Source organism: Cynocephalus volans, chromosome 6 (assembly GCF_027409185.1).
Source record: "Cynocephalus volans isolate mCynVol1 chromosome 6, mCynVol1.pri, whole genome shotgun sequence".
In the NCBI taxonomy this organism is placed as follows: domain Eukaryota; kingdom Metazoa; phylum Chordata; class Mammalia; order Dermoptera; family Cynocephalidae; genus Cynocephalus; species Cynocephalus volans.
Window position 1 is genome coordinate 65,634,116 of NC_084465.1, and position 20,936 is coordinate 65,655,051.

The 20,936-nt window shown below is 32.8% G+C and overlaps 1 protein-coding gene across 6 annotated transcripts in view; it reads left to right on the forward strand.

The window, feature by feature from the left end:
- The window catches only part of AKAP9 (A-kinase anchoring protein 9), a 136,493-nt gene that overhangs the window by 103,555 nt on the left and 12,002 nt on the right, over window positions 1-20,936 (forward strand). For 5 of the 6 annotated variants that reach the window (XM_063100021.1, XM_063100022.1, XM_063100024.1 and 2 more), the window contains 13 exons: window positions 213-317; window positions 4,601-4,753; window positions 5,125-5,304; window positions 6,716-7,786; window positions 9,426-9,563; window positions 10,035-10,523; window positions 10,936-10,999; window positions 11,096-11,217; window positions 11,824-12,012; window positions 12,251-12,439; window positions 15,668-15,812; window positions 18,590-18,809; window positions 19,619-19,769. In XM_063100021.1, coding sequence (XP_062956091.1) covers window positions 213-317; window positions 4,601-4,753; window positions 5,125-5,304; window positions 6,716-7,786; window positions 9,426-9,563; window positions 10,035-10,523; window positions 10,936-10,999; window positions 11,096-11,217; window positions 11,824-12,012; window positions 12,251-12,439; window positions 15,668-15,812; window positions 18,590-18,809; window positions 19,619-19,769 — 3,216 coding nt within the window. The remainder of the gene's footprint in view (window positions 1-212; window positions 318-4,600; window positions 4,754-5,124; window positions 5,305-6,715; window positions 7,787-9,425; window positions 9,564-10,034; window positions 10,524-10,935; window positions 11,000-11,095; window positions 11,218-11,823; window positions 12,013-12,250; window positions 12,440-15,667; window positions 15,813-18,589; window positions 18,810-19,618; window positions 19,770-20,936) is intronic. The other variant, XM_063100023.1, reaches the window with a different exon arrangement.

Below are 20,936 nucleotides of genomic sequence, written 5' to 3' on the forward strand. Positions count from 1 at the left end.
ATTTTATCTGAAGAATGTATTTTTAAGTGTCAAAAATTTCTGTTTGAATTTATGAAAAATGCATTTAAGACTGAATATCTGTAACTTTTTGGTTATTCACTAATGTAGATTTTCTATTCCTAATTGGAGAAATAGAATTGCTACTTCTTAAAAAAAATGGATAATCAGGAATTAATGTCAAAATTTTAAGAAAATTTTTATATATTTAAAAGGTAGAGGACCAGAAACAATTTGGAGCTATTGAAGCTAAAGCAGAATTGTCCCTAGAAGTACAGTTGCAGGCTGAGCGAGATGCCATAGACAGAAAGGAAAAAGAGGTAAGGAGTTTATTTTTAAGTGACAAACTATGGTTTGAATTATTTTAAATCAGTTACTTTAAAAATATCATTTGAACAGAATGGAGTCTAAAACTGAAGTTTAGACTTTTCTCAGCTCAATGCCTAACTTAACCTTGAAGACATTAAACATGAACAAATAAGCTGACATAAGGAGGTATTCTAGGTGGAGAAAATAAGCAGTGTAAAGGCCTTAAAGCAGGAAGAAGTTTAGAGTTACAGAAAGAAAGCCAATTTATGAATTGAATGGAAAGTGGAGAGAGAGAGTAATGTTAGGGCAAAAGGCAGTGTCTTTCTTTTCTCCTAACTGTAGCATAGGCATTGAATTATTGCTGCTTTGCTGTAAGTTGTTTTTTTTTTTTTTTTTTTTTTTTTTAGCTGTGTTGCCCTGGGAGATTATAATGCTGTTTGATAATATTCCAACCATGGTCTTAAAACAAAAGATTAATAGTAATTACATGAAGTTCTCCTATATGTCTCTACTCAGTAATAATTTCAGCTTCCTAATTAAGTTATAACTTATTTAAGCCTTTGTCTACTAACAGTTTTTCTAAAACATATTATATTTATGTTTATAACATAAAATATATTATATTATATTCTAAAACATATATATATTATATCTAACTATATTACATCATTTAAAATGTTTAAAATTTTAAGAATAACATTTTTGTCTTTCTTTATAATTTTCTCAGAACATTTAATATATTTTAACAAATATTTGTTAAATTTAAATAGTATAGAAGTGTTAAATGCTTTGAAAAATACAAAAATCATCTAAATATCAGATAAAACTCAGCTTAGAGAACTTGTAGTTCACAGGAGAAAAAAGGCATCAATATAAATGGTTTTAGTTGAAATGATTATTTCCTTAAAAAGCATTATTTTCTCATTATCACATAATACTGATTAATGTTGATCTGAGAAGCCCTTGTTTATTTTGCTTTTTGGTTTTTTGTGGGGAGGTAGAGAGCACTTTTGTTTATATATGCAACCAAATCTATATTTGAAAAGAATTAACGTTTAAAGATTTCCCTTAAACTAAGTAAAGAAATAATTTGCTTTGTAAAAAGATGGACCTCCAAAACTGGACCTAAAAGCAATGAAAGTTGACTGTGGATAGTCGATTAAGCTTACTAATGTATTTTTTTTTATCTTTTGAATATAATATAGTACTTCTAACACCTTAATTTCTTGAATTAAGTATCTAATAACTACCTGTTACTCAGAATCGTAGTCATTTTAGAACTGCGAAAAACCTTAGAGAACATCTATCAACCGACTCCCAATTGTTACAGAAAAAGAGAACAAGGGCCAGAGATGCTGAATGAGTAAGAGGTTAAACTGACAACTGACCGTCATCTACTAGTTTTTAATAACAGTATCAAGTACACTGTCAGAACCCATTCACTTACCTGTAACTGGCGACTGAGAGGCAGAAACGTAGAATTCAAAGATGTCTTTTAATGAAAATAACTTCTTAAGCATTCTGTTCTGAAAACTAGGCAAATGTTTTCAGATATCTGATGGAATATAAACAGAAGATGTCCATATGTGTCATTATATTTGAGATACTTCCCACTACTCTCAGAGCCTAAATTTGTATAAAACATTTTTTTTAAAAGTTTGATAGAATATTTAGAAATTAAGGATGAATAGAAAGAGAAGAAAACTTAAAAGAAAGGAGTTTCAGGATTATAGGAGAAAGGGAATAATGTGGAGAGGAATAGAAGCATTTCTTTTAGAAAAAGATGCCTTCAATAGATTTTAGCCATTTATAGAGCTAATGAGATCTAGCTTACAGATAGCAATAATAGTCAGTTTTGTTGAGGGTTGTGTGCTAGAAAGTGTCAAGTATTTTAAATGCCTTATACCATTAATCCTTACACTCTTCTGGGAGCAGGTTCTATTATCTCACTTTTGCAGATGTGTAAACTGAGTCTTAAAAGAGGTTAAATAACTTGCTCATGGTCACATACTAAGTGGTTGAAGCAAGAATTCCTTCCAGATTTCTCTGATTCTGGATCCTTTGTGATACTGTACTGCCAAAGCATTGGGGCATGTTTTGCCTTGGTGGTAAGCAGTATTAAAGACTGTCATTCAACATTTATTGAACTTTTACTGTGTGTAGAGCACTGCTGTCCAATTGAAAAACCAGCAAATTACTTCAAGGAATCTACTCTCTACTTAAGATATATATACATTTGAAAGAGATAAAAACATTAAAAAGAAAAAGAAAAATACAAGGGAAAATGAATATAATCCAAATAGTCTAGATATCAGTTGGTACATAAATTAAGCAAGATTAAAACAAGTAGCTAGCTACCAGTCCATTTTTTAACTTTAATAATGTTTTTCTGGTAATAATGCTCTTCTGGTTTGGGATTGTTACAAGCTTAATAGTAAGACAGCTTGAGACTGTCTTCACGGTCTGGCTGAATAAGAAGAGAGAATGTCCCATCGTGTCATTTGGGGGGATTGAAGTCTCTGATGTGTTACTTGAAGCTCAGCTACTTATAACGTTAGTGCTTTAGACCAGTGCTTCGCAAACTTTAATGTGCCTATGAATCACCTGGGGATCTTATTAAAATGCAGGTCTTGGTTGCAGCATACGACTCTGCACACCTCATCAGCTAAGAATTTGACCATAAACAGTTGTATCAAAAAAGAAAGGAAATGTCATGTGAGGTAGAGCAGCAATTTTGAACTTAAATAACTATGTATGTGTTGACTTCACTAGCACCTTGTCATCAAAAGTAGTTGTACAAGATAGGGATAGTTGTAAATACTATTATGTTAGATAACTTTGAAGAAGATATGACCATCACAGTTTTCAGCAAACTAACCTGTTAATTATCTATGCACAAACACTAAATGTATTTCAGCATCTACTGAGTTTAATACCAGTGTTACAGGAAAAATTTTAAATGTAAGTCTTAGACATTAGTTATTAGAAGCAGAATAAATGATGGTGTAGAATAAAAGGCTACAGAGGTAAACTCCCCAGGTTCAAAAGCCAGCTTTACCACATACTAGCCATGGGACCCCAAGGCAAATTACTCCTCTCTATGACTCCTTTTCTCATCTCTAAAACAGGGATAATTATAGAACAGATCTGATAAGGTTGTTACAGGATTTTTAAAAATTAATACATAAAAATCACTTTGTACAGTGCTTAGCAGTAAATTGTCTATAAATGATGACTAATATTACCAGTATTGATACTATTTCTGTTTAAGAAATTTTACGCTAACTGATTTTAAGATCTTGTCTTGCCAGTGCTTAAGATATGATTGTAATTATATGTCAGCTTGTAATCAGCATATGTCCTCTTTCAGCTTCTAAGGCACTAAATAATTTATAGGCTACTCTCTGAGCCAGCTGCCACTAAATGCTGCTCCTGCATCTTAGGTTAAAATGTAGCAGTTTTGATCATCAGGTAAATACACCTCTGGAAATTTATTCATTAAATATTTATTAAGTAGCTACAAACTAGTGAGCTAAATGATCGTTACTGTCCTCAGTCAAACCCAGTTTTGTAAATATCAAGATAACTAGTTCTTAATATTCATCATTAGTTTCAGTCTCTGTATAACCATCAAAGAGCAGATGCTTTACCATTATTGATAATGCATCCTCAGAAATGAGCTAAATTTCTGTTGTTCTACCTATAGGAGCTCTCTAATTTTCTCTTAAAATTGTATAATTAACTTACTCTAAGGTGTCTGTAATTCCTACTTAAGGATCTCTTGGTCTTAGTTTATACCTCTGCTTCCTTCTGTTTAAACAAGACACACGGCAGCCAAGCCTTTCAGTGGGTTAATTCGATATCTGTGGACTAAATTGAGCTAGTTTTATTTGGTGGCTCAAATAAATGACTTAATTCTACAGCTTTGTTGAGCCTTTTGATAGCAACTAAACTTAACATAAACTAAGGTTTAATATGTGGACTCTTCCCCTTTCTCCCATGACACTTTTCTGCTTTATCAGAAGATATTTTAGGTAAGAAATGGTTCCTTGTATCCTTCCTCAGAAGATCTCCATGCTGCTTTGGGTAAGATAGTTTAAGGGTGTTAAGTTTGAGCATGTCTAGGAACCACACAGTTATACGTGGCTTAGAAAATCCACTTTCCTTTATTCTTATGACTCATGTTTTAAGCATACATACTTTATAAAGCTAATACAGCACTCTTCATTCTATCTTGAAAAATAAATATTTGTGTGAACATTTCTTCTTACTTTTGATAATTTTGGTGTTAAAGATCACAAACTTAGAAGAACAATTAGAGCAGTTTAGAGAAGAACTGGAAAATAAGAATGAAGAAGTTCAGCAACTGCATATGCAATTAGAAATACAGAAAAAGGAATCTACTACCCGCCTACAAGAACTTGAACAAGAAAACAAATTATTTAAGGTAATTAGTTTAGAAAAACTTTTGTCTATAAATAATTTGTAGTTTTGGTCCTGTGTAGCTTTATTAAGCATTTCTAAATCTAGCTGCCTAATATTACTTAGCATAGGAACATTAACATGCAAATGGCTTTGCATGGAACTTGTTTTCAGCCCACCATAAACATTTGAATTCATCATAAATGAAGAATTTTTGAGACCTTATATCAAAATATTTTAAGAATTATTGATTTACAGTAACCATATGCTAGCTCTATTTTTTTTTTCATTTGTACATTATAGGCACTATATCCTTTGTAAGAGTTAATTGAAAGAATGTTCTGAAAATGACATGTAATGATACATAACAACTGTGATGGTTATTTTTGTCCCTAGGATGAAATGGAGAAACTAGGATTTGCCATAAAGGAATCTGATGCTATCTTTACTCAGGACCAACATGTCCTATTTGGGAAATTTGCTCAAATAATACAGGAAAAAGAGGTAGAAATTGACCGATTAAATGAGCAAATTACAAAACTTCAGCAGCAGCTTAAAATTACAACAGATAATAAGGTATACTCATTTAAAATTGGTCGTTACCTGAAATTATTATGGGCTAGAATTTTAAAGGGCAAAGTGGTTATAATTTTCAATTTCCCATTTTATTTAAGAAATAAATCTTAATTCTCTTTTATTCATCAATTTTAATTTATTAAGACACATAGCTTAACATTCTGTGTGAGTTTTTGTCCCCTCCTAATGACAGCAGAGGAGAGGGTCTGGTGAGGTTGGATAGCATATCTCAACCCATCCCATCCTCTACCAGATTCTTGACTCTGCCACAAGAAAGAATTCAAGAACAGAGTCACAGTACAAAGTGAAAGCAGGTTTAATGTAAAGAATAAGAAATACAAACTTCACAAGGAAAGTAGGCCTAGCTCCACAGATTGAGCAGTGACCACACCAAATTTAATACAAAAGTAAGAAATAGGCACTTTACAGATAAAGTGAAGGCTGGCTCCAGAGCAAACAGCAGTCTGCTAAAGGCAAGTTTAACACAAGTAATGTATACACACTTCATAGTGAAGTGCAGGCTGACTCCAGAGAGAATGAGCAACAGCCCTGCCTTCTTCCTGGATTCAACTTATATAGCTTGGCTATCTATACATATTCATGCTGTCTAATAAGTATTCAGCTAAGGGGGTGGTTCCCAGTTATGCAACAGGTTTGCACATACTTAGTTGGTCTCTTTTAGAGCATGCTCATTGTCAGATTCCATCACATGCACCAGGGTTATTCAAGGGATGAGCTCCTTTTTACTGAGCATGCTCAACTACCAAGATTACGTAAGTTTGCCTCCTTTGATCTCAATCTCCTAGTATTGGTACCAAAAATAGGTAAAACAAGCAACAGTAGCTCAAGGACTCAGAAGGGGCTTGAGTCTTAGGGAAGTGGTTTGAGGCCCAGAGGAGTGGCCTGGAGTTCAGAGGAGTGGTCTGAAACGCAAACCCAAGGGAAACTGAGCACCTCCTATCTCGCTAATACTGTCTAAGGGTTTTAAGCTTTTCAGGGAGGCTCTGTGACTTAGAGTTCATCATATCATTCTAACCAAATATATTATAAATTCTTCTATTTAATATGAGTTAAATAGGGTAATTACCTTTGGTTGCCATCTGTTGTAGATTTTATTTCAATACTTATTTTTTTCAATTAGACTCTACTGATATTAACTGTTTTCCTAGTATGAAATCAGCTACTAAAAGTATTAGTCACTTTATACTTAACAGAACTTTCTGAATGAAGTTCTAAATAAGGTTCTTGTTTGATATGACGGGGAGGTGTTATATAAAATAACATGTATGTCTGAGAAATATATTTTGTGTGTGTGATCATCTCTTTAAGATCATGCCCTAAAATAAAATACAATTTCCAAAATATAGATACACATTTAATATGTATATTTTCTTTTTTCATTAACTAATAGGTTATAGAAGAAAAAAATGAACTGATAAAGGATCTTGAAACCCAAATAGAATGTTTGATAAGTGATCAAGAATGTGTGAAGAAAAATAGAGAAAAAGAAATAGAGCAGTTCAATGAAGTGATTGAGAAACTTCAACAGGAATTGGCAAATATCAAACAGAAGACATCAGTGGATGCTAATTCACTCCCAGAAGAAGCAGACAGTTTAAAACATCAGTTGGATATGGTTATAGCTGAGAAGCTGGCTTTGGAACAGCAAGTGAAAACCACTAATGAAGAAATGACCTTCACAAAAAATGTACTTAAAGAAACCAACTTTAAAATGAATCAGCTAACACAAGAATTATGCAGCTTGAAGAAAGAACGTGAAAACACGGAAAAAATTCAAAGCGTATCAGAGAAAAGTGTTAACATAGCTATAGATGATCTGAGCAAAGATGAACTTGAAGTAGTCTGTACTGAGGATTCTCTTAAACCCCTAGAAAGTCAGACTTACCTCAAATGTTTTGAAGAAAACAGCAAAGTTTCCATAAGTAGTTTGGAAACAAAGTTGCTACAACTTGAGAACACTGTTAGTGCAAAGGACTTAGAGCTTATCCAGTGTTATAAACAAATAAAAAACATGCAAGAGCAAGGACAGTGTGAAACAGAAATGCTTCAAAAGAAGATTGTACACCTACAGAAAATACTTGAGGAAAAAGTAGCTGCTGCTCTTGTGAGTCAAATCCAACTTGAGGCAGTTCAGGAGTATGTGAAATTCTATCAAGATAAACAAACAATTTCATCAGAACCTGAAAGAACAAATATACAGAATTTAAATCAACTAAAAGAAAATGAGATGAAGTCAGATGTATCAGCATTAACCTTAAGAATATCAGAATTAGAAAGCCAGGTGGTTGAAATGCACACTAGTTTGATTTTAGGAAAAGAACAAGTAGAAATTGCAGAGAAAAATGTCTTGGAAAAGGAAAAGAAGCTGCTTGAACTACAGAAGCTTTTGGAGGACGATGGGAAAAAACAGGGAGGGAAAGAAAGGAGAACAAGCCCTCAAGGAGATTTTGGAGTTACTGGGGTTAGTTTTGTATAGGTTTTTTCACTTAAATACCCTAAGAAACTTACTTTCCTTTGTTCATTAAGCTGAATACTAGTTTATTAAATTAAATATGATCTTTTTCCATCTAGCAATTTATTTATCTACTTATTTATTTTTGGCGGTTGGCCAATATAAGGATCTGAATTCTTGACCTTGGTGTTATAAGGCTGTGCTCTAACCAACTGAGCTAACCAACCAGCCCTACATCTAGCAATTTATACATAAAGAGTTTTTATAAAAATTACTATACTGTTATAAAAAGAAAAACTTTAGACAAACTAAATTTAACAGTTTATTTTAGCAAAGAATGATTCATGAATCAAGGAGCACTTAGCACCAGAAGTTCAGAAAGCCCTGCTGTTCAACAGTGGGTAGTAAGTGTTCGTAGACAGCACTCCCAAGTAAAAAACAGAAATAGCTTGATTGGTTACAACTAGACATTTGCCTTATTTGAACATGGTCTGATCCACTGGCTCCCTGTGATTGGCTGAGGCCCGGCTGTTTGTTGTACTCCTGTGAGGTTTTCAGTTTGTTTGTGTATACTAAGTTTGGTTGAAGTCCCTTACATGGAAACTCAAGGTACATACACAGCCTCTGGCCAAATTGAATTTAACACTGTGCAGTCATATTGTTATCACTAGAATAATGGATACAAACTATATTCTGTGGTCTTCAAACATGATATTTATTTTATCATCATAGTCATTAAATAGAGCAGTCAGAAGAAACTTGGAAACATTAAGTTTAGCAAATGTCTTCTGGGACTTGTGTGGGGTTTTTTCCCCTTAATTTTACTCTAATATGCGTGTTATGTTATTGTCCCTTTTAAGTAATGAAAAATATCAAAATATATTGGTATTCTACTGAATTAATATGTGAGTGACAAATCATCAGCTTTTGCAAATGTTATACCTGATAATAGGTTTTTTCTTTTCTTAGGAAAAATTCTTATTTGACTCCTGTAAGTCTACTTATGTAAAGATCTGAAATCGCATTTATCTCTTAGCATATGAGAGATAGGACAAGAACTTATTTTTTTCCATATTCTCACTTGATACATTTATAATTTTGAGTAGTAGATGTACACAGTCTTGTCTAAACACCAGGAGATTAAGTGGTATATCAGAATCCTATAATTATGTAATTTATTTTGCAAAGAATGATAATTCTGTTTACTGGGCTTTTTTCTCTTAGCTCATTGGAACTGTAAACTATTGTAAGTAATAAATATTAAAATAGTAATATGACTTTCCATGTATAACTTCTAAGAATTATCTTAGTTATACCTGGTATCTCTTGAGGAAAGTGAGGTAATTATGAAACACTTTAGAATGGTAACAAATAATATTTTTATTAATAGTTTATAAAGCTTTAGACTAAATCACTAATGATGTGATATACCTTTCATTCTTGGAAAATTATTCTTATCATCTCAAGAATATAAAATGATGATTCTGAAAAAGTTTCCCTATTTGTTTAAAGACCATTGATCATTTCAACTTCTTTTATCTCTAGGCAATCATTCCTGAAAAGCTTTATTAGAATGTATAAGTTCCTTGAACTTAGCTGTAATTTTTTTTTTAATGATGAATTTTTTATGTTTTTCACTGCCATTCAGGCAACTACTGAGCTTATTCATAACGAAGAAAGTGTATTTTTTGGTGAACTGGAGGCTCTTAGAGCTGAGTCAGTGGCTACCAAAGAAGAACTTGTGAGTTATAAAGAAAAGGCAGAAAAATTTCAAGAAGAACTTTTGGTAAGATAAGTAACATAGCTCCTAATTTACTTATTTCTACCTATCTTAATTTAATTTCGTAGTATATTCTCTTCTATAAAAACAAACCCAGATTCATAGCTTAAAAGCTTGGAAAACAACTCTTTATCAGCATCTACTTGCTTGGTTTGCCTGGGAATCTTTGTGGGGAGGATGCCTTTTAATCTCTAATCTGTTAATGAAAGAGGAGAAAGACAGGTGCTAAAGAGAACCATATACACCATGAAAACCAAAAGTAGAGAATGGCAAAATTATTTCACTTATATAGTAATCTATGACTATATACATATGAATATATATGTAAACTATGAATGTTTCTGAAATGTTTTTCTTATTCTGAGGAAAATGAACATATAAGCATGAGTTATATACTCTTCCTCCAACCCTAAATTCTACATTTGATGTGGAAAATTTCTAACTGAATGCTCTACTGTTCTATTCATTATGTTTTAGGTAAAAGAAATAAATATGGCATCTCTTCAGAAAGATTTAAGCCAAGTTAGGGATCAACTCAGGAAGGCAGAAGAGAAATTATCCCACTTCGCAGAAAAAGAAGATAAAACTGAGGTACAAGAAAAGAGAAAGGTCTGCAAATTAGAGCCACTTCCTACTAAAGTGGGTAGAAGCTGTGCATCCCAGACAGATGAGACACTCAAGGTCAATAGCAGCAATCAGACTCCACAAATTCTTGTTAGAAATGCAGGAATCCAAATTGATTTACAGAGTGACTGTTCCTCAGAAGAAGTCACTGAAATAATCAGTCAGTTTACTGAAAAAATTGAGCAGATGCAAGAACTACATGCTGCTGAAATTTTGGATATGGAATCCAGGCATATTTCAGAAACTGAAACCTTAAAGAGGGAACATTATATTGCTGTTCAGTTACTGACAGAGGAATGTGGTACCTTGAAGGCAGTGATACAGTGTCTGAGAACTAAAGAGGTATTTGGTCTTCATAATATTTATGTTTTTGAATATTCTATGATTTTTTCCAACATTCTGTGTTTTTAAGAGAAATTTTAAAAAAGGAATTTGGGGCAGTCTCTTCTTTATGATACTATTACAATTTTAAATCTTTTTCATTATGTAGCGTTAGATAATAAAGTTCCTATGTGGATTTGGAACCTGATATCATTCCTTAATTCATGAATGTCTTTTCTTATCATGGTAATATCCATGAAGAAAAAAAATATAGACCTGTTATAAACCATGGATAGTTTCATTTATTGTGAAAGATATAACGGATTTGATTGATTGTTTTTTACAGCATTAGAAAACAGAATGATCCATTAGCTACTATTTTTATTAAAGCAAAAAATTTTTATAAATTTTTTTGTTTGTTTTCTCTAATTAGGGATCCTCAATTCCTGAATTAACACATTCTGATGCTTACCAAACAAGAGAAATATGTTCCAGTGGTAAGTTATATAAATTTCTGGAATGTTTATAGTATTTGTTTTAAAAGTGCTGTTCTTGATGGGGGTTGATTTGTTAAATGGTTTTCTTTATTTTAGATTCTGGATCAGACTGGGGTCAAGGAATTTATCTCACACAAAGTCAGGGATTTGATACAACATCAGAAGGCCGAGGAGAAGAAGGTGAAATTTCAACAGATTCATTTCCAAAGAAAATAAAGGTACTAAAAGATAAATACCTTTTAGTAAACTTAGCTACTAAACTTAGTAAATGACTTAGTGTCATTTCTACATTGAACATAGTATTTAATTAGAAGCTATATAGTAGGATCCTCTCTGAAGAGAAAATTGCATAGCTAGAGGGAACCTTGGGGATCTATTTTGTTTTATTTCCATAATTCACAGATAATAAAGTGTAATATAATTAATGATTATGTGTATATATGAAGATTTTTTCTTAATAACCTTTATTCCCTATGTTTTTGTTCGCCAGATTTATTAAAGTAGTCTCAAGGAGTAGAAGTTTTTTCCCATGTATTTCATTTGGTCAAATCAGTGACTAGTCATTAAACCTAGGAAGAGTACATTAGCTAAATAGAAGGAATTTAAAGGTAAGAGCTACGAAAGGTTATCGGCAGTCTACTGGGGTTTGCTTACCCCTCCACAAGAAGACATTCAGTAATGTGGGCTGGAGATTTGTCTACAATGTCTTTTCTACATCAGTATAGCTGGATAAGACTATCTTGTTTAAAATATTTTTTTTTGTCTGTCTAATTTTTCAGTCTTCGAAGAAATCTTAATTCTGGCTTTTGGGCTTTGGTTTCTAGGGATTACTGAGAGCTGTCCATAATGAGGGCATGCAGGTGCTTTCCCTCACAGAGTCTCCCTATGATGGAGAGGACCATTCTGTTCAGCAAGTTTCCGAATTTTGGCTAGAAGAGAGAAGAGCTTACCTCAACACAATCTCATCTCTTAAGGATTTAATCACCAAAATACAAGTGCAAAGAGAAGCTGAGGTACCAAAAAATATTATGCATCTAGTTTTATATTATTTGTAACAATAATAAAGCAGTTGACAAATTAAATTATCTCTTACATGTTTTCACATGAATTGCTATATATACTTTCACATATGAAAATACATTTATGTGTTCAGGCTTTTAATATTTATTTCATTTTTTAGATTAATATTTTTTAAATGCTTTAAAAACATGCTTATTTGAAAACTAACTTTTGTTATTTGTACTCTGCTAGGTTTATGATAGTTCTCAGTCTCGTGAGAGCTTCTCAGACTGGCGAGGTGAACTTCTGCTTGCCCTTCAACAAGTTTTCTTAAAGGAGCACAGTGTTTTACTAGCCGCATTTCAGACTGAGCTGACAGCTCTAGGTACTAGAGATGCAGTTGGGTTATTAAACTGTTTGGAACAGAGAATACAAGAACAGGTATCAAAATGAAATGTTGTTTTAAAGAACAGTTTTTAATAGTAATAAGAAAATGAGCTATTGATTAGTTTTAAAGTCAATTTAAGTATGAAGTTTTAATATTTTAACAGGAGCCACTAAGAATACTGTATTTAGGAGAAAAAATACTACGTTAATGTTTTATCTTGTGTTAGAAACTAAGAAAGACTGAAAATTAATGAGCTAATCATCTTACGTAGGAAGTTAGGAAAAGAGAAACAGAATAAACCCAAAGAAAGTACAAGGAGTAAGATACAGTCAAGTCTCATTATTCACAGTAATGTTCTATGATGTTGCTGTGAATAGTGAGCAATCATTGCTTCTAGGGGAAATACAGGGTTAGATTCTTGTAAGCCTCGGGTCAGAACATTTTCATCAGCCAATCGGTACATTACCTCGTTTTATGTGCGGTTGCTTAAATACACCTTATTTACTATATATTATCTGTTAACATTGAACACCACCAACAGGACTGTAACTCCTGCCTGAAAGGAGCTTATTTAATGTGCATATTTTCTTCATAATGCACATCACAGCCTTTTTGCCCTTAGGAACACCACACAGCACTTCAGTGCTACACTTGGGGGCCATTTTGAACAGTGAAATCACAAACAAAGAAGCAGAAAAATGTGAAAACAAAGATACTTACTAAATACACTACAGAAAAGACACTCGTTTAGAGTATGAGAGCTGAAACAAGAAGGCAGAGTGTCACCTTGTTTGACTTCAGCTGGGAACATGTGTATTGGGCAATTTAAATTTTTGCTCCCCATGCATGTCTGTGAATGACCTGAAAGCAACACAAATATTGATTCAGGGGTTACAAATAAATTTTAGTGAGTGGGCAAATCTGCAAATATGGAATCCATGAATAATGAGGATTAACTATAATAAAGAAAAAGAAGTTAATAAAATACACTGGTACAATAATACAGAGGATAAAACATTAAAAGTTGGTTCTTTGGAGCTGGCCAGTTAGCTCATTTGGTACACCAAGGTCAAGGGTTTGTATCTCCATTCCGGTCAGCTGCCAAAAGAAAAAAAGTTGGTTCTTTGAAGAAGCTAATAAAATAGAAACTTTTCTGGAGAATTGGTTAAGGAAAATGAGAAAACACTTTTAAAAAGTTAGAAATGAAGGTGGGTTCATAACTAAAGATATAGCTGAGATATAAAAATAACAATATTATGAATAATTTTATGTCAGTAAAATTAAAATCTTGAGTGAAATGGACAGATTTTCTTTTAAAAAAAATCATTTACCAGAACTTATTCAGGAAGAAATAGAGAACCTGAAAAGACTTATAACGAGTAACAAAATCAAATCGGTACTTAAAAATCTACTCATTACACTTAGTTCCCAGATCTTGGTTTTTAAATACAATCTGCATTAAAAGGGCTCCTTAGAGGACTGGCTGATTGCAGGGCTAGAGCAGGTAAAGTATAAGATGAACATGGAATATTTTGTTTTGCAGGCAAGTAAAAGAATCATTCAAAGAATGAAGGGAATATGTCAAAAGGTCACAGAAGCCAGCTTGAAGTAGCTCCCACTGGCCAAATTCTAGGAAGTTTAAATGTCTAACTAAATGATAGTGACAGATTATAAACCAAACAGTAAAATAAGAATTTATGAGTTTACACTGATATAAATAAATAAATAAAAATTATTACAGTAGTATACCAGCTGGTAAATGTGGAAGGAATGATGCAGTTAGGAAATCACCCTTTATTAAGCACTACAATAATGTCTGTTCAGGCAGTAATCACAGTGGATGCTAAAACTAGTATGAAAAAGTTTGATAGGAAAAGCATGTTTGCATAGTCTCAAAGTAAATCGCTAGAAAATCTTTTTTAATTACAAAGGGAAAAGCAGTAACTTTATAGTGGAGAAACCTTGCAGATACCTCCTTAACCAAGCAATCAGAATTGATATTATCAGTAATGGAACAGAGATCATGTACTTTTTGATAGGAAGGACACAACATCACTTTTGTGGTACTTCTGTTAAATGCATAACCAGAATCTACTCTTCAGGAAATATCAGACCACACCAGATTGAGGCAACTACACATCTACTAGAATGGTCAAAATTAAAAATAATGACAACACCGAATCCTGATGAGGATGCAGAGAAACTGCATCTCTCTCATACATTGCTGGTAGGAATGTAAAATAGAAGAGCCACTCTGGAAAATAATCTGGCTGTTTCTTATAAAGTTAAACATTATTTTTATGACCTAGCAGTTAAGCTCATAGATATTTAATCAGACAAAAATGAGAACATAGCTCCATAAAAATGTATACATGAAAATTCTTAGTTTTATTTTTGATAGCCAAAAACTGGAAACAACCCACACGCCCATCAACAGGTAAATGAATGAACAAACTGTGGTACATCCATATAATGAAATACCACTCAGCAGTTAAAAAGAAACTGACTATTTATACCCTCAACATCTTACATGTTATGTAACACTTTTGAAATGACAAAATTATAGTGATCGAGAATACATCAGTGGTTGTCAGTGGGTTGGGTTAGAGAGAGGGTGTGACACAAAGGAGTTGCTTTGTGTGATGAAACAGTTATGTACCCTGACTGTGGTGGTGATTACATGAACCTGTACATGTCATAAAATTTCATAGTACTATATACCTAAATAAGTCCTGTAGTTTAAATAGTATTGTACCAATGTCATTTCTTGTTTTTGTTATCATTAAGGACAGGTGGCTGAAGGGTACCCAGAAACTTTGGCTTAAATTAATTCAAAGTAAAACATTTTTTAAAATTGAGGGACAATACTACAAAATAACTTGTAGTTTTCAAAAGTTCAAGGTCAGGAAAGACAGAAAGACTTATGAATATCTCTTTTCTTTTTTCCTTGCTCTGTGAAGGACATCTGGCAAAATTTGAATAAGCTCTGTACATTAGATAATAGTGTTACAGTAATGTTAATTCCACTTTTGATAATTATACTGTGGTTATATAAAAGAATGTTCTTGTTTTTAGGAAGTACTCACACACTCTGCAGTATTTAGGGGTAAAGTAGCATCTATCTGCAACATGTCCTCATACGTTTTTGGAGAAGAATAATAATGAAATTTTTAAAATAAAAAAATTTTTAGCATGTGTATTTCATTTATTCCTCTCCAGACTTCTTGGTTGTTAGTTTTACTCTCTTTACAACTCTTTTCACTCGATTTTTTATTGTCCAGGGTATTGAATATCGAGCAGCTATGGAATACCTTCAGAAAGCAGATAGAATGAGTTTGTTATCTGAAATTCAAGCACTGCATGCTCAAATGAATGGTTGGAAAATGACTCTGAAAAGAGAACACGAGAGTGATAAACCAAGCAAAGGTATGTTATACGACAGGGTCAGATGTTTACACAAATCAGTGAAAATATTTTATTTTGTTTCCTTTTTTCTTATTACTATTCATTAAAACATTTCCTCATAGTCACATTTACTTCTCGTTCTCATAACAATTTTCATTAAAAATTCTCATAACAAATTTTCACTTCAGGGAGATAATCTTTATTAGTTACTATAAGGGGTTAGAGCATTGTCAAATCGGTTATAAACAGCAAGATTTAGTTTAAAATGAACAGCCATTACCTTGATCAAGTTAATGCCCATTAACTTCATTATCTTTGTTTTAAAGCTGTATGTTAAGAAAACAGTCTTCTATACTCTTTAGAGAATAACCACTTAAAAAGAAATCCAAAATTAAAGTAACTATTTCTTTTTCAATCCTTTTTAAAAAATATTGTAAACTGTAGGGCTGGCCCGTGGCTCACTTGGGAGGGTGTGGTGCTGATAATACCAAGGTCAAGGGTTCAGATCCCTATATAGGGATGGCTGGTTAGCTCACTTTGGAGAGTGTGGTGCTGACAACACTAAGTCAAGGGTTAAGATCCCCTTACCGGTCATCTTTTTTAAAAAGGAAAAAAAAAAATTGTAAACTGTAATATACAAAGAGAAAAGTGCAGAATGCCAATATACCATGCAACAAGTTATTAAATGAATGTCTGTGGAAACATCACTCATGTGAAGAAGCAGAACATTGCCAGTATCCGAAAAGCCCCCTTCCCAAACATATGCCCCTTTGTAGTAACTTAGAGGTAATTATTATCCTGACTTTTTAAAAAATTTTACTTCCTATTTATATATTCCTAAACTATACAAGTTTAAAATTTTTCCTCTGTTGAACTTTATAATCTGTGTATATTTTGTGTTTTGCTTCTTTCACCTCTCTATAACATTCTTCCAAGTTACTGCATTTATCTCTAGTTCGTTCATTTCTATTACTTATAGAATTCCCCTGTGTAGATATTCCACAATTTATATATCCACTCTATGCTTGAACATTTGGGTCTTTTCTACTTTTTAGCTATTTCAGTCAGCGTTGTCACGGACATTGCTATACAGTGTTTGTGATGCATTGTGCATGAGTCTTCGGAGTATGTTCCTGGAGTGGAATTGCAAAGTCACAGGATGCATGTCTTCAAATTTTCCACTCACTAGCAGTATATGAGTTCTGTTGCTTCACAAATTTGCCAACAGCTGGTATTGTCAGGCCTCTGTTGCCAATCTGTTGGGTGTGCAGTGGATTCTTATTGTGGTTTTGACTTTTTTCTAAATACTGAAATGATTTAGTTCTTTTTCATGTGATAATTGGCTAGTTGGATTTTTGCTTTTGTGATGTGCTTTTTCAGGTTTTTTTTCCTACTTTTCAATGGGGGATTCTTCATTTAGATTGAGCTACAGATGGAGATGATTAGAGAGTAAAGTGACATCTAATTTTCATCATATCTAGTGAGGACACATGCCTGTGTCTTCAGTAATTTGTTTCATACAATGGTAGAAACACCAGTGCTTTTGCAAATTTTGAAAGTCACAGCATAGTCTCACGTTCGTCATTGAAACGTGAAGCAGGTTAAAATTACTTCAGAGAAAACAGGTATAATGAGATAAATTAAACATATCCCTTTAGATATAGGCTTAATTGAAGATTGTTTTTAGAGATAATTGATTAATATTGTTTTATTTAAGTTAAATAGAACCCCATGGATAGCTTAATTAGTGTCACATATATTCATATTTATATATGTAATCCCTTAGCCTCTACTCTCTTACTCCCTAAGAAAGTGTTTTTAAAAATTAACATGATTGATTATTATCTAAAGCCAGTGCTATTCCTGTCTCCTAACATCATTAATAAGAATTGTAACATAGATTGATGAACTCTGATAGAATTTGTTAAAAAGTTTTTTTCTTATTATAGTAGTGTTATATATTTATGATAAAACAGAGAAACAGAAGAATAAGAATCACCCCTAGTATGGGTTTGAATCCCTGTACTAGCCAGCTGCCAAGAAAACAAAATCACCCCTAGAATCACCTAAATCCTAAAACAATGACCATGTAACACCCAGGTAAATATGTCTCTAGACCTTTTCAATGTGCATGTGTACATAAGTTTATGTTTTTATAAAAAATGATTCTGGTACATATTTTGTAACATGCTTTTTTCATTTAACATACTTAGGGATACAAATTTTTCAGTTTGTTTTTATTGTAACAAACGTGTAGCAAGGGTTTGGTTGGTTTTTAATGAAAAAAAACAGGATCCAGACTGGGGTTTGGACTTCCCACTTCTTGGGACAGAGTATATAGTAAAGTTTGTAGGGACTGTCTGCAAAGAAGCAAGCCGTGTTGATCATTGTAGTCATAGTTACATGGGTAACTCCTGCAAATGCTTTGCATAACTATTAAAAATCTTTGTAATTTTTTAGTGTGAGCTGTTGAAATTCTGAGAGAACAAATGGGAGTTCCTATTTCTAATATTGTGTGAACACTTAAAGTTTTTTTTTTTAATGTTAAGTCTACATTGGTGTATTTTGTTAAATTTTTATCATTCTTATATATATTCTGAAATCTTGATCAGTAGCACTGTGAGAAAAATATGCATAAAGTGTATTTATTTAAATTTCCAACTCTTGGGACTGTAATCTTTTCACATTTGCTTTACAGTAATCTCCTAAATTACAAATCAGTCCTTACCAACAAAATATTTATAAACCAAATATAAGTTGCTAGATCCTATGTTAAATATTAATCATGTTCTATTTAGAACTCTTGGAATATAATATGCAGCAGAAGCAATCTCAAATGCTGGAAATGCAAGTGGAGCTCAGCAGTGTGAAAGACAGAGCAGCAGACCTACAGGAACAGCTAAGTTCTGAGAAAATGGTGGTTGCAGAGCTGAAGAGTGAACTTGCACAAACTAAATTGGAACTAGAAACAACACTCAAAGCACAGCATAAGCACCTAAAGGAATTAGAGGCTTTCAGGTGTGCCAAGCTTCCTTATTACAAACATGTATTAGTGAAGGAATTAGAGTAATTTTGTCATAACACTTCAAATATTACAAAAATATAACATTATATATGATGATTAAATAGCATGAAACTATGTTATTTATAGGAGAAACTATAGTAGAGAGGAAAAACTCTAAATTTTTTCCAAATTATGAACTCATGATTATATTGGCATGTTCTCTACTGTGGCTTTGGTTCTGTTTGAAACTTGAGGTATAAGATATAATTTTGACCTTTATTTTACCACCAGCTAATTTGAAGTAATAGTTATTACCTCAGTAGCATTCATGCTTTAGTTAGCTAAAATATTCAAAGTGTTTGAAAAGATAATGCTTATAAAAATCATATATTTGTTGATGTAAATGCTGAGATATTCTGCTTGCCAAAGACACATTACAAGTACAGTCATTTTTATTTTGAACATTGGTTTCACACAAATATACATGGTGATACCCATGTTCAGTAAAAGACAAGGGAAAATTTTATTCTTATTATTTTGTAACTGTAAATCTCATAATTGTTTGCAATGGTAAATAATAACTAATAGTTGTACTACTAGAAACAATTCATTTCAAACGATTCATAGTCAAGAATCCTTAACCTTTACATGGTTTATACATGTAAATATATAGGTTTATATAATATGAAAGTAAATATATACAGGTTTATATTTTTTATTAGCTAGTTTATAATATGCCTCAAGTTTTCAGTGGAAACTTTTCTCTCTCTCAGTATATACTTGGTCAAAATAGTTTATGAAAGTTCACTTGTCTCTGATTTAGATTGGAAGTTAAAGATAAGACAGATGAAGTACATTTGCTTAATGATACCTTAGCAAGTGAACAGAAGAAATCAAGAGACCTCCAATGGGCCCTGGAGAAAGAGAAAGCCAAATTGGGACGCAATGAAGAACGGGATAAGGAAGAACTTGAGGTATTATTACCTTTGTCTTTAAATGCCTCATGTCTCTGTGAGCCCCAGAATGAGAGAAGAGTGTCTTGAGACTTCCCTCTGTTTAAAATGACAAACTTAGACTCTCTTATAACATGTAAATAATTGTTTACTATGCATTGAATACTATTGTATTGTTATCTAAACTGTATTATGAGGAAATAAAATGGTGTGATGATTTTTTTGTTTTCTACATTCAAGGATGCATACACACTGCTCTGCTGTAACGTCTTTTGGGGACGTGAATTAATGCGAACACTATTTGATAAATAGGGCAGTCATGTCAGTTTAATGCAGAAGGAGTTTGGTTTCTGTTTTCTCCTAGGAAAGGAGAGCAGGGATACTTTTCTGACAGCAAGAGCACTTGCTGCTATACTGTAAGAAAATTTAAAATGGACATTGGGCTCTCCCAGAGAGGCATGCCTCATCCTTGCAAGGTGCTCTCAGCTCAAGGCAGGTTGTACTACACGCAGTGCCCACTTCAGCAGTAGCCTGACTGGCTCACTGCTCTTCTTCTATTCATGTAATCCCAGTGTCTGCTAACTATACTGAAATGAAAAATGCTTTGCCAGCTTTTTTGCCCTATTTTTTTTTTAAATGTTTGCTATGGTAGCCTTCAGGCATAGTGAACACTGTACTAAGCACTGGACATGTTATCTCCGTAGGTACTGATTACTTTTTATCATTAAAAATTTGCATAGGGCTGGCCGATTAGCTCACCTGGTTAGAGCACAGCCTGTAACACCAAGGTCAAGGGTTTGGTTTCTAATACTGGCCAGTCACCAAAAAAAAAAAAAAATTGCATAGCTTTTGAGTAGATTGTCTCTAACCTTGCTTTCCCTATAAACCCTATTATTTTTAGCATATGGTATTGCAACACACAAGGTTTTTCAGGTTAGAAGTGTATCCTGGTTCATATTCCTTAGCCAGAGAAGATTAATGTTTTGACAGAAAACTATTATTATTTTATCTATCTTTTATTTACATTCCTTGATGAAAATCAGTTGGCTGCGCAAATAATTATGCTCTAATCACTGAAAATTTAATAAACTGATTAACAGTTCTATACAATCAGTTCTATCTTCTATTACCAAATACTACTTAGTATTAATAAAGGCACAGGTGAATACTTACAAAGCATTTCTAATA